At 31.8% G+C, this 25,939-nt stretch overlaps 1 protein-coding gene across 1 annotated transcript in view; it reads right to left on the reverse strand.

The window, feature by feature from the left end:
- Positions 1-230: 230 nt before the first annotated feature.
- Positions 231-25,939, reverse strand: part of LOC107364614 (glutamate receptor ionotropic, kainate 2-like) — a 58,638-nt gene continuing 32,929 nt past the window's right edge. The window contains exons 3-11 of the mRNA XM_015932041.3: positions 19,051-19,302; positions 12,720-12,895; positions 9,828-10,043; positions 9,167-9,319; positions 7,176-7,277; positions 4,326-4,628; positions 1,897-2,680; positions 1,545-1,810; positions 231-1,376 (exon numbers count right to left, since the gene is read on the reverse strand). Of these exons, the coding sequence (XP_015787527.2) occupies positions 1,146-1,376; positions 1,545-1,810; positions 1,897-2,680; positions 4,326-4,628; positions 7,176-7,277; positions 9,167-9,319; positions 9,828-10,043; positions 12,720-12,895; positions 19,051-19,302 (2,483 nt within the window). The 3' untranslated portion in view covers positions 231-1,145. The remainder of the gene's footprint in view (positions 1,377-1,544; positions 1,811-1,896; positions 2,681-4,325; positions 4,629-7,175; positions 7,278-9,166; positions 9,320-9,827; positions 10,044-12,719; positions 12,896-19,050; positions 19,303-25,939) is intronic.

Raw genomic sequence — 25,939 nt, forward strand, 5'->3', positions numbered from 1 at the left:
CGAATGTATGAATTTGCTCGGTAGCTCTTATGGCTAAGATTGAAATTTTAAAAATGATTAAGCTTCGATCGATACTCTATTCAAACCTGACAAGCGCGTATGTATTAGAATTTTCAATAAAAATTATTATCAATGAGCCATCTTCTTCTGACTTTACTGTACGTTTGCAGCATGTTTACAGCTTCATTTCAAAGCGTCATGAAAATGTTCCCTTCTAATGGGAAAGGTCATTGAGTAAAACATGATTTAGTTTAGTTTATTTTCAGTTTGATTAAAAATTATTTACAAAATTTGCATCTTCACTTGCAAATGGAATCTATTTGACATTTGATTAAATTTCGTATTCTTTGCATTTCTGGCAGTGTACATTAATCAATACAATTATTACAGTTCCTTTCCTTTCAAGACAGTCCAATGCATAAATCAGAATACAGTTCAACTTTAATTGTTTACATTTCATCTTATATTTTAATTATTAAACAAGGCCTTGAAAAACTATCTTTCTATACTCAATATATTTACAGCACAAGAGTACGAAAAGTCTTTTGCATAATCTCGTTTCCATTCACTATATTTTACTGTTATTACATTTGATTATTTTGCTCAATATAAACAGTAATGGCTAGTACAATAACAATTGTTAACAACTTACATTGCCATAATGTATGATTATCACAATGATGTTACATCATTGAAAATTGTTGATTGAATAACATTATACAGCATTGACAATGGAGTTAGACCTCGTTATCTTATTGCTTGGTATCCAAGTATATCGATGGTCATTTTTCCCGACAAATTAATCACAATCAACATTGATTCAAATCTTTTGAATGTAAATCACTAGACTGTGTTAGACTTAAATCTTCATTTGATGTTGATAGGTAAGCAATTTATCGCAAAAAATTTAGCACCAGGATACTTGGATACGAAGAAATGCGCAAAGGATAAATTAACGAGGTTTAACTCCATTTCCAATTCTGTATTAGTAACAAATATAACTAACAATTGAATAGGTTAAATTGGCACAATTGTTTATCTGGTTTGGCATAATTGTGTTTAACGTTGAATGAGCATAAAAAAAGTCTCATGAGGACAGAGAGATGAAAAAAGCGAATCGAGATTCTCAAAAAAAACGAAGGAGTTTAACGATGTGAACAATCACATTCATATTGCAATGGCGTTGGTACTTTTCGCGTCTCAAGAACATGGTGAATCCCATTTTCTTGTGTCAAAATGTCCATTCCATCAGGTACATAAGTCGGTACATTTTGCAAGCACTTTGAACATTGCCGTCTAATTGCAGGTCTTTGCCGTGATGCACGACATTTCATTGCAAATTTTAGCTCTTCCGTCATCTCAGAGCACAACGATTGCTACAAAAAATGAGAAAGAAAAGCATTTCCATGAGAAAATAAAATCACTCAAATTGCACATTCATCAGTTGCATGGTGACCTCTGTCGAGAGTAAAGGCTATCATGAAATTGCAATCAAGAAATCGACACAAAAGTAATCATAAAATGATTGTTTAATTGTTACTTACTCTTTGATTGTTTGCATTTCTCTTTGAATTCCAACAAAACTCAATGAGAGCTGTAATTATAGCCACAGCCAAGCCTCCCATGAGGACAACAAAAACACCTCCAATATTATCAACTCCCAGAGCATTTGCTTTTCCCTCTTTATTTTTATCATCTCGATTACATGCAATGCCAGAATTTTTCCACCATTTATTGTACAACATTTGAATAACACCTTTTTCTTGAAGGTCAAGAATAGTTAATGATATTTTATCCCTCCAAGGAGAACCTGAATATCAATAAAAGTTGAACTCCCAGCATTAAGTTTTGCAATAAAAAAAGTAAAACAAACATTTAAACTTTGATTGAACTCACCAATTGGCGTAGCAATACCATAACCTTTGGAATCAAGTAAACCTCCAATTTGAGTTAAATTACAGTTGCGTTGAACGATATAGTCCAACATGGTCGACTCCATGAGAAAGGCATAGTTTCCCTCCAAGACTCTTTTCACTCCCTCCTCATAAGTGGATACAAAAACGTTTGGTTTGTTTTCCATGAATCGCCACATTTTCTGGTACGTTTCAATGCGCGAGTCACGAAAAAAGGTCATGGTCGAACCCGAGTCAAGAGTACCATACGCAATCTTGGACTGAGAGGCTAAGTCTTCAACCGACTCAATGGGAGTAATCATACGTTCAACGGTTAAAAAGGCAGCCAAGTTGGCTGTATAAGATGATATCAAGATGAGAGTAAAGAACCACCAGATGGCTCCAATGATTCTAGTTGAAACGGCTCTTGGATTGAGATCACAACCTTGATGCATGAGGGTCACAATGGTGAACCAAAAGGAATTGGCAACGGAAAACTGGTTCTCCATGATGTCATTGTCAGTGACACAGGGATGAGGATTTTGCCACTCGTAGGGACTGAAGCGAGCCACGATAAACATGGTAAAGCTGACCAAGATGTAAGCAGCCAACACGTACAGCCAAATGTCCACATCGAGGGGACTCATGAAGGAAAAGAGTCGAGTCGGTGCTTGAGATGGAAGTTTAAACAAAATTCCAATTCCAAGGTTCATAAAGGGTTTGGTGAAATCAATGACACTTTCACGAGCATAGTTGATTGTCATGGAGGCAACGGCAAGATCAGCATTCTGTTGATGAAATTCAAGTGAAAAGATAATAATGATGAAAAGTGGAAAAAAAAGTTGACAAATGATGAGGAGAAAAAGAAAAAGGCAGAAAAAAAGAATCAAAGGATTAAGCATATTGCATGATGAGACAAGATGAGGTAAAAAAAGCAACAACACATTGATGTGATTACTTTCAATATAACTGGGAATGTTGAATGTTAAGAGAGAAAAAAAGTTTCGACAAGATTTTTTTCTCTTCTTTTCTCAGCCTTTTTCCGTTGAGACTGAGCTTAAGTTTTTTCTGTTTTCATCTCATTTTTTATCTCTTTACTCTGATTCGGCTAAACATCGATTGAACATTTGACTTTTCTTGATTTTCATGCGGATAAAAGAAAAAACTTTTTTCTCTCTTTTCTTTTCTTCCTGTTGAACTTGGAATTCAGATGTTACAGAAGAAAAAAACGGAAAATTTGGAAAACAATCAAAGTCGACTCTCATCATGGTTATGATCATCATCTTCATCATCTTCATCATGTCATGATGAGGAAAAAAAGAAGAAAAAGATTTCATCTTTTCAGGAAATGAGCTTCTTGTTTTGCCTTTGAATCTTTACTCACAAGTATCATGTTTTCCCCATGTAAACAAGCCTCAATAATGAGATACAAAAGTAGAAACTGAAAAATCATTCAAAACTTTAGGTAAATTCAATATTTCAAACCCTAACCCAAAGGAAATTTGAACGATTCTAAAATGTGTATTTAATTATCCAAGAATAAAAGTTGGAATTAAGTTTCAATTGAAAAAGTTTTTTACCTTCTGTTGATTGAATAAACTTGACAAAAGTTTTCATGAAACATGAAATGTTCATTTGAAAAGAAGAAAAAACTCTGATTGAGTAACCGTGAAAATTGATGAATACTAAACCTTTAATTAACCATAAACAAGTGACCTTTAATCCAGTTATCAATTGAATTTGCTTTCATCTGAAACCCTTTACTAACCTGTACAATGAATAGACTCATCCATTCATAAGCTGATTAACAATCACTTTTGTTGTAAAATATGGAAAAGTTGAAACTCAATTTGTCAATTTGATAAACTAAATTGCTAGAGTAAAAAGTTTTCAACTTTGAAAAGTTGAACAAAATACAATTTTGGCATTTTCATCATTATTTGATAAAAAATGGTTTACATTTATTTTATTATCTTCATTAATAACAAAGTGTTATTAGTATTTTTGTTACGTTTCATTTAAATTACCTTTTCGCTTCAAAGTCAACAAATTTTACGCATTTATTAAAGTTTATTACCAAACTAATTACTTAATTGTTTTTACTCAAAATTTAATAACAAATTTTCTCGACTCGACACTAATTAGAGCTTTGATTCAGATTGAATTTAATTAAACCCATTAAAACCATTAATGTGAGCAGTAAAGTTGCTCCAAAACTGAGGAAAAAGGTTTTGGATTTTGTTGGCCAACTTTGAAACTTGAATAATGTTGAGTTTTTTTCACTCAAATTTGGTTAATTTTTGGTATTAAAATTGAAAAGCTTTCATGTTGCTAAACAAAAGGTTGTAACATTAAAAATTGAAACTTTCAAGTCTTTTCTTTTTTTTGCCTTTTTTCGAATTTTTACTCGATTTATTTTCGTTTATGGTTTACCTTGTCGATGATTTCTCGAACCAAACCATTCCATTCTCCGGTTGTTGTGTTTTCTGCTCCAAACTTTTTATCAGGAACTTCGTAGAGATTATATTTGAATCCAAGAGATTTCGATATTGCCTCAAGTAGATCAATACAGAATCCTTCAAATTTATCATTACCTGTCCAATTACCTTTCTTGTACATAACATAGGGAATTGAGATGATTGTTGTTATACGCAAGGTTATATTTTTGGAGCCAAATTCATGGAAAGCTTCATGATTGGAGACATTTAAACCACTCCAAGTGGTCCATTCACCAACCTGAAAAGAAGAAGAAGAAACATGAATTAGAAAATCAAAGAGCAAACATTTTCCATTCAAAACAAAAACTTCTAAACTGATGGATAAAGTTTCTCGATTTTCATTGAAACTTTCAAAATTTTCAAATCGAAAGTTGAAAAAGTTTTTTCGCTTCTAAAAATTTCTTGACCAAACATTTAAATTTTTCACTCAGTTTTGGCTACAAGTTGATGAAAATCTGGTGAAAAGTTTTATTCTCAAAAAGAGGGAAAAAGTGTCAGGAAAAGTTGATCAGATTAAGAAGTGTATAAGTCATTGCAATAAGTTTAACGTTTAATGCTTTGTTGCAACAAGCGACTGAAAAGTATACAGAGTTTAGTAAAACCTCAGAGAAATGATCAGAAACCGAGAGAAAAAAGGAAACAAAAAAGAGGTTAAAATGGTCTTCTTTTTGTTGTATTATAAGAGATTAGAAAGAGTTGAGATGTTCTTTGGACACAATTGTTTCTCGAGATTCACTTTCCAAGGGAATCACATGGGAAATTCAGCATTTCACTCGTCAAAAAGTGAACATATACACATAATCGATTTTTTCGCGTTTCAATTTCTTTTCTTTCCTCAGTCTTGGTCTTCTTCTTTTGCTTCCTTTTTTTCATTCCATTTTCATTCTAGTTCATCCTTTTAGCCATTCTCTTGCTCAGTATAAAGGTTGACAGGTAATTGGCTTTATTTATGCTAAACACCAGCAGAAGATGCGAAAAGGAAAAGCAGTTTGAGATTGAAAGGGAATCCAATCTAAACAAGAGAATATCATTTTGACTGAATAAATACATCTTGCATGATAAACTATACATGTACATGATATTGTAATGAATCACTTGTCTTTTGCAAAACACAAAAATTTCAAGTCAACACAGAAGGAGAGTTAAAAAAGATTGGACAGTTTGAAAGTTGTGAGGTCAATTTGTCAGGTTAAATCGAGGCTGATTCAGAGTCAACCTTTTCTGACTAACCAATTGGCAGGTTTATGATGAAAACGGTGGTAACACAGAGTTTAATGAAAAATGACTAAATCAAATTGAGGCAACATTTCCAGTTGAAATTTACTCCTCTTGATGAAGAGTGAAACCAAGCTGAGGTTTGATCTACTTGACCAGCATACAGTTTGAAGTCAACCTTTATTTTGTTTATAAATGTTGAGTTTTTTTTGTTTCAATTGATTGCCTGACTTGATGGACGAGTGCAACTGAACCAGACAGAATGATATGAAGCAAATGATGGGAGGTTTTACCAGCAAGCATAAGAGGTAAAAGGTGAAGAGGTGGATAAAAAGGTAAGAAGATGAAATTGTTGTATTGACTTTTCCACTTTCTTGTTGTTTCTGATAAGATGATGATGAGTATGAAGGCAAAACAAAATCAAACTCTTAACCCTTGAAAATAAATAAACTGTAGGTAAACAATGCTGTGTATTTTGTAACAAGTATTATTAACATTTTTTTTGCTTGTTATCATTATTTGTAAAAACAAGTATTCATTTAATGGGAATTGGTGAGATAAGGCAACAATGAAGAGGAGCAAAAAAGTGAAAACAAAATAATAGCAATAACATCATTTTCTTTGTTCAATACAATGAATCAATCTCTTCATTTATTATAATCTCTTCGCAAGAGTCAATGTTATCCAGCCCTTTATATCCAGTCAACAGGCCTAGACTCAACAGCAATATATTGCTTATTTCGATGAGCAACTCAAAGAAGCTGTCGGGATCAAACGAGAATTTCCGGCCTCATCCAGGTCACTTTGATCAATCCAAGTTATAAATACTGTAATACATTTCATTCCAGAACCCAGAACTTATATTTCCCTAACACTGTCAACATTCCCTTCAACCATAAAGTTAGATTTGGTTTCGATCCTTTTTGCTTTTCTGCTTCTCAAATTATTTTTCTTAACTTTGCTGAGCATTAATTTTAGCTTGTTTTGTGGCTTAAAATTTGAATCAATTAATCAACTTATTTTGCCTGTTATAATAAAAATAAATGATTACTGAAACCCCATAAAATGATAATTGAAATGCAATTTTTACGCAAATCATTTCATTTTTTCGTTAAAACCTGAAACTAACAGTTTTGACTGATGAATTGAAAACTTGCGTGAAGAATGTTTCAATTTTTTTAAGTAATGAAATGAATTATCAGAGCTTTTTTTGCCAAAAGCATTCAGAATCGTAAAGTTCAGAGAAACATTCGAAATGAAAATGTTTTTTCGGAAAAATTAAAAAAGATTTACAATAAAAGATGAAGTTACTTTTGTTGTTCTAAACATTATCTGAATTAATCATTTTCATTTCTTAATTTTCTTAAAATGCTCATGACATCAATTTGGCTTCAATAGAATCAGCTCGAGAAGAAGAATCCAAAATTTAAAAATAAAAAAGTAAACTCCTAAAGTAAAAAAACATTTTCTACATTTGTTTCCATTTAATTTTCAGAGTTGAAGTCTTTCATTTTAAATGGATAAATAAATGTGCAAAATTGTGTAAAATGTTTGTCTCATCATTCCTTACCTTATCAAGTTTATCATTACGCAGTTTGAGCAAATCAAGTTTAAGCGTGCTTCGTCGTCCCTCTTTGAATAAAATCCTGCCAGTGAGTCCATTAAACTCGGCCTGAAATTGAATAGCAAACAGAGAAGAGAAAATTGACAAAATTAGAAACCAGACTGGATGTGGGTTTATTTAGATATCATATTTATATTAATATTTCAAAGGTTATTTCATTTTACATTTCATCATTTTTTTTCTGTCTTTAGTTTTTCTTCACATGAACATGCTGAATGATGAAACAGAAAAGGTTGAAGATGAAGAGAATGAAAAACAGTAAAAAAATGTTTCATTTCATCAGCAAAATGATGAAAGATGTGAATAAAGATGATGTTGATTACATAAAAACATTTGCTTCAACTTAATATTGACACAAAAATATTATGTAAATAGCAGGATAAATGTTTAATATTTAATATGAATAAACAGAAAAATGACATAATAATGTGAACAGCAAAAAGAAAAGTGAATTTTTGTTCAAAAAAATTCAACATTTTACCAATGAAGTGTGATTTAATCAAAAATGAACTTTCACCAGAAACTCAATTCATTATCAAACTCTAATTTTCAATTTTAGTAAACAGTAAAATGTAAAGCTTGTCCAACTGTGTGGTAATTACCAAAGGTCATTCTGATATTCAGTCGATTCTAACCATTATTCAATGATGATTATTTGAGTTAAATTATCCGTAACTCAAGAATCTCCAACAGAAGATACAAGATTTTTTGCAAATCTTTTTTTTCCAGGAAAAAGAAAACAGAAAAAAAAGAAAAGCAAACAAAGTGGCAAAAATTTTTACATTATAATGCTATTAGATGAATGGAAAGAAACATCAACAAGAAAAATATCATCATCATTATTAAGATAAACAGTCGAAGAGTTGATAATGAGAAAAATATTGTTTCAAAATGAATTTCTAGTTTGAATGAGAGTTTATCATTTAAGGGTTAAGGATAACATTATCAGCAAGTTGGCAGACAAATGGATTCCTAATGAATCAGATTGCAGGTTGCAAGGCGCAGCAAGACTGGAAAACTCATGGATTCAAGGTTTGGATGGACAAGAAGAAGAGAATTGCGAAAAGTAAAAGAAGAAAAGCTTTTCTTCATTTTATCCTGAAAATGATTCACATTTGCTCAGCTTGCACTAGACTAGAGTATTTTATTGTGATCATGATGATAATGATTTAAGCGTAATTGCCATAAAACTTGGTGAATGTCTCGAAAGATTTACACAAAACGATCAACTTAACGATTTACAGTAAAACTGTTGACTTTTCCAATCTTGACTCAACATTGAATTGCAAGGATTTACATTAATTTTACAGTTGTGCACACTTTTGGTCAACTGATTGTTTGATAATCCAAAAGGATTGGATAATCATTTTTGCTCTTTTTTTTCGAATACATTTTTTTCTGCCTTTTGTCACCATTTCATTATTGGATAATTTATCACTTTTTTCAGGTTTACTCTCAGATAAATGGCAAGCGCCTTTTGTAGAGACAAATGTTTAACCATTATGAATGTTGGCTTGTTATTGAAAGTGAATCCTGTCAACTCATTATATCTACTTGTTTGCTTAATAAAGATTTACATGATTGTTTCGTTTCGCTCTGGTTTTCCCTGGAAAAACATGTTCAGTGTAAATATACTTTTAGGATTCATAATTTTTCTGCTCTTCTGTCAAATTGAGAGATTATGAATGGAGCAAAATCATTCATAAATAGAGTGATTAGCAAACACAAATAAACATGATATAATGATAATGAATAGCAGAGAGGGAAAAGGGAAAAGTCATTTTTGTTCATCAACCTTTTTCGAAAAATAATTTGTAGAATCGAAAAAAAAAGGTTTGATAGAATAATTTTCCATTTTATTTGTAAAGGTAAACTTGGAAATGCTGAGCAAATGATTTAAATATTTGGAAATGAGTAAAGTTTAATTTTGTACTTACAGCATTAACATAGTTGAAAAGGCTACTTCCATCGACCCAAGGTTTCTCCTCGTTACAGGAAACATTGCTTGGCCTGAGAGTGGTTCCTCTGCCAAGTGCTTGGAGTCCTCGAGCAAATGCATAAACAGAATCAAACATGAGCGCCGATTCTGCCTGTGAAACAATCAACAATTAATGATCAATAAAGAGTTCGAAATTCTTTGCAAAGAAACTTAAAACATTTGTCCACCCAACTTCAGCATTCATTTAAACAGATGAAAATTGAGTTTCAGTTCTGCTTGCTACATTATCTCAAGGTTTCTCAAAGTTGTCTAAAAGTTTATCAGAACTTGTTCAAAATTGATTCTTGGAGTTGGACAGTAAAAAAGTGTGAAATTAATGCTTTCAAAAGACCATTTTGCTATTGAAATTGAAAAAGGCTCAAAACTTTTTTGAAAGATGAAATGAAAATATTTTTTTTTCCTTTTCAGCATATTGATAGACATTCATATCAATCTAAATATTTCACATTTGTCGAAATATTGATTTCTTTCAACCTGAAAATATTACAAATTACCATTGAAGGTTAAAATTTCAAAATGAAAAAGTTTGAAATGTTTGGAAAGTTGGTGAGCAAGGAGTGAGAAATGATTAAAAGTTGGAAATGCAAATGAATACTCACCCGAATCACATTAGTTTTATTGGAATTTGGTCCGTAGTTTTGAAATTTTTCCATATCTTTCAATATTTCCCGAACATTTAAATCATCCGAGTCAACCATACGAAAGGCAGTCATGTTTACAAAATTGTATCTAAAATCTTCTAAATCATGAGATTCAATATCAAAAGTTGTGAAATGATAATGATATTTGTAGTTGTTCATTTGAATTTGTAAAATCTGTTTTTTCCAATGAACAAGAGAGGGAAAGAGAAAGGGTTGAATGCAAGAAAAAGAAGAAGAAGAAGAAGAAAAGTGAATTGAATTGTAATAAGATTGTGATATAAAATAAAAACAACAAAATGTTTCATTGTATTGAATGTAAACAAGATTTGGATGAGAATAAAAAACAAAATGATTAAATTACTTTGCAATTGAATAACACTTTTAACCCAATTTTTTATTCATCGCATTTAACCCCGATTCACTGATTGTCCAAATTGTGCAAATTTAAAGATTAGGACCGAAGGTAAATTCAAAAGATTAACGTTTTTACACGAATCAAGCACAGCACTAAGTGAGTCAAGAACACTTATGTTTAATGCTTCTAATGTCTTTGGATAAAATCGTTATTTTCAATTTAATCGATGAATCCATCGCTGGAGGAAAACACTCGTTAGCACTGTTCCTGATTTTGCGCTAACACGGTAACTATTGGTTAACATTGAACTAGACCAACATTGGTTGGAATTGATAACCAAATGATTATATTTAATCAAAGTTTGAAAGTTTATTGAAATAGTCTTTTGGTCATTTCTTTTAATATTTTTAGTTTACTGAAGATTTTATTTGTGATTTGAAATTTCTCTTCAACTTGATGTTCATTTAATATCAAACTTGGTCAATCTGGTGAAGACTGTAATTGAGTCGAGATGAAACTGATTGAAGAGATTATCGGCTTTTGAATGAAACTTTTTTTTCTCATTTTATTTCATGTTATCTTGCAATCCAAAATGGACGAAACCATCTGACATAGATAATCGTTTATCCGGAAATGGATAGTCCAGTATGATGAATTTCACTTGACTTTGTTCATGTTCCATCAGTGATATTTTTTTCAGACAATTTTTTTCCCTTCTAAATCAGCTTGTAAAAGCTGTTGCAATGAAAAGGTTTAATGGAAGAAGCAAAGTTTTCCTCTTTTTTGTTCAACTTTCAAATTCTCATTTTTTTGTTATCATTTCAATGTTTTCTCAGAGCAAACTGGCAACAAGATGAAGAAGGTGTTGAAGATTAGGAAGAGGATGAAGGTGCAAAAATATTTACATTGACCTACAAGTGAATTGGAATTATGTGAACCGGAAGGAATGTGATCCATTTCATGGAACAAGAAAATGATGTTGCTGATGAAATGGTGAACAGAGTTTGTCTTTGTATTACCTTTCAAGTGCAAAAATTTTTCATTCTCTTTTCATTCTCTTCTCTTTTAATCTTGGCCATCTTCTTCTTTCTTTTTTGCTTCTCTTTTCTCTTCACTCAATCATCTTATCATCCTCATTTTCTGATCTCTAAAGGAAATCGTAGCTTTGGTCCGGAAGGAGTAATCTTCTTGTCTGGTCAATAGATTGTTTTGGTGGAAAGAAAAGGTGAAAAGGAAAGAAAAGAAAAGAAAATAACGTTTCTTTGTTTTCACTGTTGGAGTTGAAACTAGCAAAAAAAGGTACAATCTTAGGTAAAGTTTCAACATTTCAGGATAAAGTTTCAATTCTGTGTAAACTATTTCACATTTTCATACACAAACCACAGAATAAACTTTTTTGTTACATTTCTCTGACAAAGTTGACTTGAAAAAGACGAGGTAAAAGAGGAAGGCAAAAATGTTGATTTGCTTCCTATTCATGTTGTTGGACAAACAAACATTTGGAAAGCAACTAAAGCCTAAAAAATCGACTTTTCGACTGACATAATTTCGACCATGATTTTGGATTCGACTTTAGTTGCATGAAAACATTTGACTTTCATTAGCATACATCTGAGACTTTCGATGAATAAGTTTTATCAGCTGTCAAATGGTTGAACATATCCTGAAGTCCAAATACAGGGTGTTAGAAAATCAACTAGACCTGTTTGCGTTTCAATATTTTTCGAACCAAGGAGAGTAAACAGACTCGTGATATATTTTTAGAATCGTTTTTGACTAGAAAACATATTAGAACGGAAAAAAGAACTTCCGCATAACTTCAGCTCTCAAAAAGGGACGAAAACTAAATTTTTTTCTGTTTTGGTTTTTGGAATTTTTGATTGATTTCGGACTCGAATTTTTCTTACTTTTTAGGGTCAAAAGAATCTTGAATGCATGCCGAAAAATATGCTCTAACTTTTTATTTCAATTTATTATCTAGCAAAAATTTTCCCTATTATTGAATTTTCATCCCATAGTAAAATTAACCAAAATTGCTTCAAATTTACACCTAAAATTTTCTCAATATTTTGCTTCTTCTGGGATTGGTAGTTCGGCCTAGCATTTTCCTTTTTGGAAATAAACAGAATTATTTAAGTTAGACTTTCAGCTTTCTAATGATACCAAAAATAAAAAAAATGGCTCAGCAATTCCGAATTTATTATCATGCAAACAGGTCTAGTTGATTTTCTAACACCCCGTATTTGGAATCAGCTTTTCTCGTGTCTTTACAAGAATGTAGTTTAGTTCATAACTCGACAGTTTAATTTGCATCGAAAGACTTTTCTTTGAATATCATTGAAAATTGTTCGATTAAATGTTAGGAATCGCAAGAATTAATTACAAAAGTATCATGAGAGAAATTTTGACTTAAGATGGACACTTTAAATGGTCAAGAACATTCAATACTTTTGAGAATCATTTTTGTTGAAATCTTTTCAAGTCTCAATACTTACAGCTTTTAGTAATAAATGCAAATGTTCAGGTTTAGTATCGATTATCACACTGTAAATACCACGAGTTCGAATATCCATTAAAATTGAACGGAATTGACTGGGATCTGTTTTACGAAAAATGAATTGGACACTTTTTGGCATTGGTGCTTTAACCAATTGTTGAAGCTTAATCAGGGCTGCAGGTGAGGCAATGGAAAAAGAAACAGAAATTTTTACGTTATAATGGGAAATGAGCAAGAAAAGAATGCATGAAAAAATAAAATTAGAACCGTTTATTCAAGTTGCATTCCAATCTTTTCTAAACCTTGGACTGGACTAAATGAATGTTCAACAAAAACATGTAAACAGACTTTCATGAGAATAGAATGTTGAAATTGAATGTTCTTTGAAATCGATCAATTTACGTATTAATGAATATTCGTGAAGATATTGACAGTCAACAGAATGATGGAAAAGGAGCAAATCTGTTGGTTTAAAGGGAAATGATGAAAAATTGAAAGTTCAATAACTCAAATTGATAAATCGCTAGTTTATCGTAAAATGATTTGCTCCATTGTAATGTACATGGAAATTGATACTGATTTGTTATCTTCATTTTCAACATTTTCAGGGCAATAAATTTTACTCTGCAAGTTGAGCACATTGAACACATGCATTATCGTTGAAAGTTGAATAAATTTGAATTCAAGGGAAATGACTGTTGAACTTTTGGCAAAGGAAATTCAGGGGAAAAAAGTAGAGAAAGTTATGTAAAAATTGTTGAAATGAAAATACAAGAGTAAAGGTAAAATTGAATGGAAAAAAAGAAGAAGGAAAATGTTGCTCAAAATAATTGTTTTCCGATTGACTGACCAACTTTTCAACAGATAAATAATTTTCATGAATGAATCTTAACGTTCAATCCATCGTCTTATTCATTGAAAAGGTTTCCAATTGAGAATTGAAGAAAGATTGAAGAATATTCGAACAAGTAAAAACATCTCAAAGTTGCCTCAAGGCTTTACCAGAGTAAATACAAAATTCATCCAACATGATATCAAGTAATAGTTGCTTTTGTTGTTAACAATGAGAAGAAAAAGAAGAAAGTAAAATTTTTGGTAGGTGTATCCATACCTATTGTGCAACCCTTCACTTGTTTCCCCTTTATGTCTAATCTCTTGCTCAATACATTACGTATCTTTATGTTTAAATTAACCGTTAAGTTTAGTCAATCACTATTTAAACCATTTGAATATCAATAATCAGTTAAGTCTTTAACTTCACATGTAAATACTCTATATGTTTTATATTACAATTAAACCATTCGTTTTACTCACGACTCTCATGGTAGCAGAGCGTGGTTGCCTCAACATATAGTTAACCTTTATTTGTGAAAATTTGTGTTTAAATTTGGTAGTTAAAACAATGTCTTCTTCAAGTCAATTTTCTTCTATTGAAAAACTCAACGACAACAACTATGAATCTTGGTGTGTTTCAATGAAAAGCTTGTTGATCAATAATGATCTTTTTGATACTGTTGAATCAACCAAACCAGAAAAAGATGCAGACGCTTGGGAGAAACGTGATAGGAAAGCTTTGGCTCAGCTAACACTGTGTATTCAATCCAGTAAATATCGATTGATTAAAAAGTGCAAATCAGCTAAAGAAGCATGGGATACATTGAGAAGTATCCATGAACCAAGTGGTCCGACTCAAACTGTTACATTGTTCAGAAAATTAGCTACCATGCGGATTCAACAAAGTCAAAGTATGCGTGAACATATTGAAGCTTTTTTGAATATTAAAGACCAATTGGATAACCAGAATTTCAACATGCCAGATAATGCCTATGCAGTTATGCTTTTGGTTAGCTTGGAAGAGGCATATGAGAATCTTGTTGTTGCTCTTACTTCCCGTGATGATTTACCTAATCTGAACATTCTTAAAGCTAAATTGTTAGAAGAAGAAGAGCGTAGATCCAATTTAACTAGTAATGTGGATACTTCCAAGTTGTTACAAATTAAAACAAGCAAAAAGATGAGACGTATCCATGGTAAGAGAATCTTTTGTTACAAGTGTAAACAAGAAGGACATAAATCCTTTGCACCAGAATGTCCTTTGAATAAAGATAAAACTAAGAAAAGAGAAGGTGGAACAAAAGAAACCGCCAAGCTGTTATCCTTAGTAGCTAAGAGAACAAAGCCAGCTAAATGGATCCTCGATAGTGGAGCTACAAAACACTATGTTACCTCCATGGATGAACTGACGGATATTGCTGAATCAGATGTATCCTATGTTACTGTGGCCAACGGTCAAGAATTGGAAGTATCCTGTGTCGGTACATTGAACACTCAAATAAACGGAAGAGCGTTTAGAATAAATAAAGCCCATTATGTACCTAGTTTGGAAAGTAATTATTTGTCTGTTGCAAAAATTACGGACAATGGTAAGATCGTTATATTTGAGAAATTGCAAGCCAAGGTGATTGATGCAGAAGGTCAAACATTGATGATATGTAAAAGAAACCTTAATGACCTTTACGTCTTTGATCAGTCAACCTCTAATGGGAAATTAGCAACAATTACCACTTCATCAGAGCTTTATCAATTACATCGTAGGCTTGGACATCTTAACCTGGAAGCAATTAAACTTATGAGAAGTAAATCGATGGTAAATGGATTGAATAAAGACGTATCCGGATCATTTCAATGTGTTACTTGTTTAAAATGCAAATCAACGACTTTATTTTTTACACGGTCATCCAATAAAGCTGATGGTCTTCTTGATCTTGTCCATTCAGATGTATGTGGGCCAATAAGAACGCCATCATTGGGTGGTAGTAAATACTTCATCACTTTTATCGATGATTATTCACGATATGTAACGATTTACACGATGAAAGCCAAGAATCAAGCTTTCAATTGCTTCAAGGATTACCAAGCGTGTGCTGAAAAGCAACTTAATAGACGTATCCGTATATTGAGAACTGACAATGGGACAGAATATACGAATAACGTTTTTCAGGCACATCTAAAATCTGAAGGCATTATTCACCAAACATCAGCGCCAAATACTCCTCAACAAAATGGAGTATCCGAAAGATTCAACCGGACTCTGGAAGAAATGGCGAGATCAATGTTGTCTGATTCTGGTCTTAATGTCAGCTTTTGGGCTGAAGCTATTTCAACTTCAGCATATTTGAGGAATCGATGTCCAACAAAAGCAGTTGATGGTAAAACTCCATATGAGATGTGGCATGGAATAAAGCCAACTATTATCCATTTGAAAGCCTTTGGTTGTGATGCTTTTGTATTGGATAAGTCGATCAATCGAGCCAAATTTGCCGAAAAGGCAAGAAAAATGATTTTCATCGGATATTGTGACAACTCAAAAGCATATAAATTATTTGATCCAATCAAAAGGACAGTGATAAAATCCCGCGATGTTAGATTCATTGAAACCAAGAATCAAAATGATTCAACAGAGGATACTAATGATGGAAGTATCCCACTTATTTTTGATGTGGATACGTCTGAAACTGAATGTGTTCAAAATTCACCAAATGATAATGACTGCACATCCTTCGAAGATCAGATGGAACAAGAATCGGTTCCTGATCCGATAAACGAGGCTGACAATGAAATTGTTGACAATTATATTGCGGATACTTCTGTTGGTGAATCAAATTTGCAAAGTTCTAATATCGATATGAACAAGGAAATATCAAGTGTAGCAAGAAGTAAAGGTAGACCGAAAATAATAAGGACTGGTAAACCTGGTAGACCTAAGAAACAATACAACACTCTAGGTCATATCGAAGTGTTGTCAAACAACATTATACCGTTACCTGCATCCGCTGAAGAAGCACTGGAGAGCAAATGGAAAGCGCAATGGAAAGAAGCAATGGATAAGGAATACCAGAGTCTTATGGCAAATCATACATGGGATCTAGTTACACTTCCGAAAGATAGAAAGTTAACTGGATCAAGATGGGTATTTGTCATTAAGTATAATCCTGATAGCTCCATTGATAAATTTAAAGCTAGATTTGTCGCTAAAGGGTTTAGTCAGAAATATGGAGTTGATTACAATGAAACGTTTGCTCCAGTTGTACGGACAACCTCTTTACGACTTCTATTTGCACTATGTGTTAAGTATGAATTGTATTTGCATCAAATGGATGTAACCACAGCATACTTGAACGGAGAACTTGATGAAGAGATTTATTTACAACAGCCACCTGGATACATCTCACCTGGCACTGAACATTTAGTATGCCGATTGAAAAAGTCATTGTATGGGCTAAAACAGAGTGGGCGTCAATGGAACCTAAAATTGAATGAGGTTTTGGATCAAATCGGATTCAAAAGACTTTTGAATGATCCATGTCTATTTACAATCGATGACGAAGAAGATAGATGTATCCTTGCAGTTTATGTTGATGATTTACTTATAGCTGCTAATAGTCTTGAATACATGAATTGGATTAAGGGAGAATTATCCAGTAAGCTAGACTTAGTTGACAAAGGTCCAGCAAAACATATTCTCGGAATTGAAATTCAACGTGATAATCTCAGATGTATCCGTATAAATCAACAAAAGGCTATAGCAAATCTAGTTGACAAACATGGGCTCAAAGACTGTAATCCGTTATCGACACCAATCGAAACCAATGCTCAACTATTTTGTAGTTCAACTGCTTGTGAAAGGATAGATCCAACACTCTACAAAAGTATCATTGGATCACTGTTACATATCTCAGTAACAACTCGGCCAGACGTATCCTTCACTGTCAATCAACTAGCTAAATATTGTATTGAACCTCATAAAGAGCATCTTGTGGCGGCAAAGAGAGTGCTTCGTTACCTTAAAGGTACGACATCACTTGCACTTGAATATTCATATGATGATGAGCCACTCGTAGGTTATGCTGATGCTGACTGAACTTCAAGTAAGGATGATAGGAAAAGTATATCGAGATACATCTTCAAATTATCAAAAGCTGCCGTTTCTTATGAATCGACTCGTCAATCAATCATAGCTCAAAGTACCACTGAAGCTGAGTACATTGCTTTATCTACTGCAGTAAATGAAGCTAAACATCTGAAGAGTTTACTTTCTGAACTCGGATATCCTGATTTAGCTGCTGATCCAACTGTAATTTACAATGATAATACAAGCGCTATTAAGATTGCTGAGAGTGAGCAACTTAGCAAACGAACTAAACACATGGATATAAGATATCATAATGTAAAGCATAACGTTGCCGCTGGATACGTCGAAGTATCCCATCTGAATACAGAAGAAATGCCGGCTGACCTATTAACTAAAGGGCTAACTAAACAGAAACACAATAAATTCATTGAAATATTAGGATTGAAGGTTTGAGGGAGAATGTTAGATGTATCCATACCTATTGTGCAACCCTTCACTTGTTTCCCCTTTATGTCTAATCTCTTGCTCAATACATTACGTATCTTTATGTTTAAATTAACCGTTAAGTTTAGTCAATCACTATTTAAACCATTTGAATATCAATAATCAGTTAAGTCTTTAACTTCACATGTAAATACTCTATATGTTTTATATTACAATTAAACCATTCGTTTTACTCACGACTCTCAATTTTTTTCTCTTGCAAAGTTTTCTTCAATTTAATCATCAACTTTCGATGGTTGGCATTGCTCGATAAAGTTCATTTCTCTATCAGCTAATTATTCAAGTTTACTTTTTCATGCTGATGTTTCATCTTTTCGTGTGATGAGTTGATCCAAGTTTTGACTTTCCATGTCCATCAAATGTCGACTAAATCCTCATCAAATATCACTAAACATTAGTTTACAGTTTTTGTTTAACCTTTAATTTTCTGAGCAATATTTGTTCAATGGTTTGTTTAACCAGAATTTTGTCAAAGAAAGAAAAGGGAGTTTTCTATGAAAAAGAAGTTGAAGAAAATTGGAATTTTCATGGTAATTTGAATTGATTCAATGATTTACGATCTTCTTAATAGAGATGTAAATCTGAAGATAATTTATCTTTGAACAAGAAGGGAAATCTTTTTTCATCATTTTTCGATCAACAATAAGTTTCAGTATGAATTGTTCATTGAAATTAGAGTCAATCAATCATTTGACGAGAAGTTTTTCTTTCAAAGTTTAATTGCTATTAATCAATGGATAATTAGTATTGATAAGTGTGATTAGAATTTAAAGTTTTCAATTGTTTTGCTAATCGAAATTTCACTTTCAATGGGTAAATGAAGTAGAGGTGAAAGAATGTTCAATTTCATTTGTGAATGGAATGCAATTGAATAAAGATACAGTTGAGGTTGGAAAACAAATGGAAAACTTACACAAATCTTGCTCATAAATGACGGCAATTTTGGTCCAATTTAAATACTTAATTAAATCACGTAAGGCATCACCGGTAATTACTGGATTAGGATACAAATTAATTGAGATTTCTTTAATTTCAGGCTCAAGGTCAACTCGTGATTCCATATGAGGTATATCCAAGGCATCGCACAGGGATTGAATATGATTTCCTAGAAGTGGGTTTTGCGGACCAAAAATGGCACTTACACCAGAACCAACTTGATAACAAGCTTCAGGAAGCAAAGAAACAAAAGCAAATACATTAAGTTACTTTTTCCAGACGAGCTTTCACAAAGTGCATAAGTAAAGACGTTTCCTCTCCAACGCTTATTGATCTTGAAACGTCGTGACTTAAAAAATGTATTTCAAAACAATAATCGACGATAAATGAAAGCAATTTTTTGTGAATAAATGAATGATTTTTGTTTATAAATTCCTCGATAAATGAAAGAATGAGGATAACCAAAATGTTGCATTTTCGGCCTAGCAAGAAAAGCACCATTGCATTTACTTTTTTTCAACCTTTTGGGATTTAATCGTAGAAGAATAATATGAGACAAGAAACAAGTGTTTTGGCTTTTTTTGCTCGGCAGATTTACGTGGTTAGTGTATGTACTTTGCAGCAATTGCATTACTATCGTTGCACAAAAATGCATGAATATCATCCGTGGTTAACTAGTTACTCTAAACTAAACTTTCTAAGATATCGAACTTCGAAATTTTCATTTTATGAATGTTCAAAGCCGTGTCGTTTCTTTTTTACCTTTTCAAGCTCACATCAGCTCTAGCACAATACTGTTCAAATACATAGAAATTGCATTTTTCTTATTACAGTGTACTTCAACTTGTTAAACTTGAACTGCTGATGATTCCCATTGTCTATTTGACCAGTCCCTTGTCAAAAAGTTGAAACAAATTGACTTGAAGGATCATAAATTTCGAGTAATTTGCTTGTTTATCACTGTTGGTGCAGAAAAATGGAAACCAAATTGTCTTTCACACAATCAATATATTGAATTACAAATTTGGTTTCTTTAGTTGCGTAAAAGCTGCATCCTAAAGATGTACAAAAAGTGAGAAAAACACATCTTTACTGTAAATTTACAATTGCAGCTCGTTATTATAATAAGTTGATTCAATGTTTAGCTGTGAGATGCAAGTCCAAATAAAAGGTAAAGAAAAAATGAGAAGAGTTTTGGTGAAATGCGAGAGTTTATTTTCCACTTTTCACCATGTAATTAACGTTGAATTGATTCCCAAGGAAATGAGCAATTATAATATTGAGACACATTCCCAGGATTGGGAGTTGAACTCTTCGCAAGAGTAAAAGTTGAACAGTAAAAACAGAAGAAGAGCGTAAAGCAAAACTCAGAATGAATTAAATATTAAACACTTCAACAGCCCAATCAATCTTCGCGAAACTCAATTAATTATCAAATTATTATCATTATGATATTCAAGTCAAAACTGGCAAGTTATCTGATTACAATTGCAAAGAGTCGAGTAGAGAAAAAAAAAGAGAAAAGCATTTTGAATGTAAAGCGAAAAGATGCTCAAGTTGAATAGAGATAAAAAATGTTTTCCCTTTTTTCTTCTTCTTCCATCATTATTATGTTCATCATATTGAACATCAAAGTCATCATATTCATCATCATGATAATCATTATGAAGCATGATGAGCCAACTCTGCTCAATTCACAACTCAAAGTGACAGTCCAAAAAGAAGGCGAACAAAATGTCTGTCAAAGTCAACTTGTCCATTTTGTAGAAAATTTCAATCTCCATTCTAATATGATAGTATTAAATATTGAGTTATATTATTCCGTGACGTTATAAGAGTTAACCTTCTCATCATCATGATAACAAATACAATACCAAATGCTCATGAGATTTATGTGAATAAAAGTATATATCATCCGTTGAACACATTTTACTCCATTTTATTCAACAGAAGCAAATATGTAGTATTAATATTATAACGAGTCTAAGAAAAAAATATCAATTCCCAGCAGAAAAATATTTACTCTTTTCTTTTTTCCTTCATTTTTTCTTCAACATTTCAGTTTAGTCTTTTTTTCAATATTTAGTTCTTTTTTCTGCTTTCTTGTCCAAATTTTGAACTCTCTTATTTACACTATTTTCACCCAAAGTTGAAACTGATTTTTGATTATGGATCAACAGCACAACGAGAAAAATGTACATTTATAAAGAAAAGATTGATAAAATGAAATTTGAAGGAAAAAATGAAATGGTTCAATCTGTATAACAAATGCTTATGGATATTTTTCATTTCAATGTACACTTTTTTTACAATAAGTATACTCTCAGTTCAGCTGACCTAAATGGTCATCATGATTTCATGTGAAGTTTATTGTTGAGATGCATTTTACGCTGATTTATCATTCCATCAACAATTGAATAAAGATAACTTGAGACATTTAAATGTTTAAAATTTGCTTTGAATCAAAATATTATCTGAATTTGAATAAGTGGCTAAATATTCAAGAATTACTTTCGTCGCTACCAGACTTTTAAGTGTCCATTTCACGAAGAAGACTGTTGTAAAATGTTTACATTAATAATAACAAGAATGAGCATCAAGACGAGGAAATGTCTCAAGTCACTTGAGTTCAACGATGAGACACGAAGTAGGGTTACTTGATGGGTTTGTAGTAACCTAAGATACTTCACTTGTTAGGTTGAAGTCAAATGCAGCAAATGGTCGTGACTCGACTTGTTCATATGAAGAAGAAGTATCAAGTTATCAAAGCAAAAGAAGATATCAAAACTCAGCATTCTTGAGCTTTTATTTCAAGTAATTTTTTTGAAATGAAAAGCAATAATTCAAAATTTTGTAGCATCGAGTTAGGTGTCGAAACTTTTTTGGTGGGAAATCACTCTTTAATAACATTGATCCATCAAATCCATTTTGTACCAGCAAATGGTTCAACCAACAGTTAAAAAACTATTGAGTGTTTGTATGCTGTTAGTAAATTGTGAAAATGGATGAAATTGAGATGAAATGGAAAATTGTGACTGTGGTGAAAAATTTCCCTCATTTCATTGAATTAAAGAGGTAAAAGAAATGGATTGAAACTCATTATTCTTGCATTGATAACTACAGTTTCATTTGTTCACATTTAATGTTGAGTTGATTGAATTTCCAGCGTAAAGTTACGATTGAGAAGCAGACAAACCATGTAAAAGAAAGCATTGTAAAACAGACAATTGACTCATTGCACCGTAAGATAAATTTCATCTTATTCAATGTTCAACATTAAGAAGAGTAAAAGAGATGAAAAAAATTCTTTTCGTTCAACACAATTTTTTCTTATAACTCTGGTTAATTCTTGACTGTCCTTTCATTATTCAGCCAAATCAACAGGATAGCCTTTCCTTTGGTAACACTGAAAAATTTCATTCATATATTTCATCTTCTGTTGCATTTGTTGGTCCATCTTCCGGTTTTCACCTTCATCAAGCAACCCACAACTTTATCAGAACCATTCTTCATGAAAAAGATTCACATTTATTTCCAGTCACTCGTATGACATTAAAAGCTTATCATCATGATTACCTTCACCTTAGATAAAAAACTTCATTCCAAAGTTATCTTCAGAACAGAATTAATAACATCAGATAAACCTCAATATCTTCCTCACTTGGAGTAAATAAATGATATTGAAATTTCAGTTAACATTTGATTCCCTTTTTAGAAAACATTTAATTATCGAAAAATGCGCAAGAATAAAATTCAAAAATTGACAGCATTTGCATATAAAATGATGTATAAAAAGCATCATTTAACTGGAGTAAAACAAAATGGTAATCATGGAAAGGTTCAAGTAAATGAAGTCTAACATTATCATGTTATTATCATGACTGGGAGTTGAAAATGGAAAGTCACCCTAAAAAAGAGTGAAACACAATTTTCGCATCAAGTTATCATAATCTAATAACAGCGACAAAGATAGCAATACAAGATAATGTAACGAAATATTGCAATCAAATTTTATTCCATATTCATTGTTACAGCCATGAATTTAGAACTGTAAACAGATGATTCACAGAAATTCAACAACTGTAACTCTTTTCAATTTGAAGGTTTCAGCATAAAGAAATAATTGTTCCAATGAAGAAACTTTTGTGGCAGAAAAAAAGGCGAAAACATGAAAATGGCAAACATCGAAATCGATAAATTTGAATGAAAATGTTGACAAAAGGAATGGAAAAATTTGATTATTCAACGTTTATTTTTTCCATGTTATTATCCATGTATTTGTTTTTCAACACCCTCAAGCATTCCTTGTGTGTTTGTGTAAATATATACATTGGCCGAGAATAGGAAATGTAGATGGAAGAAGAAATCAATGAAATTCAATATTCCAATGAATTTAGATCGACTGATAAACTTCATTAAATTGTACAAACTAATAACCAATGGTTTGAATTTGCATTGAAAAGAGTAGCACAAAGATGAATTTTAATGATAACTTGTTTTTTTTGTCATCCATGTTTTGTCAGCATTTTATGATGCAATTTGAATGAAAAGACATTTTGATTGTTAAACGTGAATATCATTTGAATGCAACAAGACTCAGTATCGACAAAATTAGCCTCATCAAGTTGACCTTTAGGCAACGATGAATGATAAATTTAGATTGAAAATAGAGATGAAAGTAAATAAAAGTCCAATTTGTTGCCATTACATATTGAGATGACTTGGGATGAAAAGAGAAGCGCAAGAAAAGAAAATTTCATGGAAATTCATAGATACATGAAACATGTAAATGTAGTAAATATTAATATGAGCAGCCAAAGTTTGCTCAAAGTGGATGCTTGAAGGAAGAAAGTGGAGAAAAGATTAAAAAAACATTTTCCTCACTCCCAGTTAAACTAATAAACTTGAGTAAACTGTTGCAAAGTATTGGGTAAACTTGTTCAATGAGCTTCATCATTTGCTCCTTTAATCTGGACAAGTTTAATTTTTTCAATTTTTTACATTTTTTTCTCCCTCTTTAGGCTCGTCATTTCCTTGGAGGTTAATATTTAGTGTAAAAATGGAATAAAAATGAGTTTTTTGAGCTTCTTTTTTTTGCTTTCCTTCTTTTCCTGCAATTCAAAGGTAAACAGTGTTTAATGTCTGTTGACAAAATACTCTTTTCTTCATTTAAAAGTTGAACATGTTTCAATGGAAACAATGATTAAATATTCTAACATTCATTTAAATTCAATTCATCATTCAATTCCGAACGACGAATGTTGTAGCAAAAACTGTTGATAATAATGTCACTGTAAACATTATTAATGAACATCATCAACTGTTGCATACCTGTTAAAGTAGCTTTATATCAAGATGAATAATTTAAATAACAAGTACAAAAACAAGCATGAAAAAATAATTTCATGAATACATCTTGCTATGATCATGATATAGTCACTGTTGATATAGTCAAATAGGGTTGATAAAACCTTGTCTTTAGAAGAAAGCTTGCTACAATTAATTTCATTTAACTCGTAATTCACAGACTTTCTATGCAAAAAATTTTAATCGAAAAACTCGAAAATGAAGTGATAATTTCTTGAGATAATTTGATAACATAGAAATTTTAAATATCCATAGAAAAGAATACAAATTTTTCTAGAAAAAAGACGACAGAATGCCGAAATCGAAAAGCTGTAATGGAATAAATTTCACGATTTTGAAGGCTTCTCATCAATTCTTGAATTCAATCTCTTAAATCGAAAAATGTTTCGTAAAAGTCGATGGAAATGTGAAAATTTTCTGTACATTTTTTTGATAAGAGTCGGACGTTTCTCTATCTTACATGGTTTTCTTGCCATTTGTGATAATCTGAACCAAGGAGTCAGCCTTGATACACAAATTAGTAACACAAGATTTACTGTTAGTGAAATAACAGTAAAGCTTGAAGGTTTTCATTCATCAAAAAGTAACAAAAAAAGTGTTAAACATTAAATAATGAGTGAAACAAATATTTGTGATAAGGGCTGGAAATGATTAAATGGGAGGCAAAGTGATCTGTAAAAAGTATCCAAAGTTATAAGGGAAAAGTGAAAAGTTTTTAAACTCGAGTGAACATTTATAAAGTTACTATGCATGATTGAACGTTACTGATTTGAGTGACAAAAATTTTTCTCCCCAATCTCTCTTGTTTATCCTTGACTAAATTTTCCCATTTTCACATGACAATATTCCCTGAATATATAAATACATTTATCATCAAATTCAACCTTTTGTTGGCATTGTGTGTTACCTGTGGTGTTGAACGGAGAATAAAGAAGAAGAGCAAAGAGACTTTCACTCAAACAGCCTCAAATAGTGAAGCATTTTGAGCGTTTCCAAAACATAACCCAGCAAAGATTGAGCAGAAAAGTGAATATAAAAATGATTTAACTTTTGTTGCAGAAAACGAAACTGATGATGAAAAGCAAAACAGATAAAAGAGATTAAACAATGAAATGAATGAATTGATTTAATGCTTGCAATTGAACAATTGAATCATTTCCATCACAGTACTTTACACTTTATCTTGATAACATTTTCTCAATTCCAATTCGCTTGAGATGAAATTTTTACCTGGAAAAACATTTTTTCCCATCTTTTGCTGTTCAACTTAAGTGTTCGCAAAAAAAGGGGGAAAACATGGCAAGCATGAGAAACGGCACAAAATGTAAAAACATTGTTGATCTATTATAATGATTGGGTTTACTCGAATCGAGAGTTTGTGAGTTTCAACGGAAAAAAAATTTACAGGCAAAAGTTGAAAGTGAAAAAAAGATTAACCTGAAATGGTTTCAAGTATAAATTGTGAGAGAAGCAAAGAAAAGGTAGAAAACTCTTGAGAG

Source organism: Tetranychus urticae, chromosome 1 (genome assembly GCF_039701765.1).
Source record: "Tetranychus urticae isolate SD_2017Ah chromosome 1, NJAU_TeUrti_SD_1.0, whole genome shotgun sequence".
NCBI lineage: Eukaryota > Metazoa > Arthropoda > Arachnida > Trombidiformes > Tetranychidae > Tetranychus > Tetranychus urticae.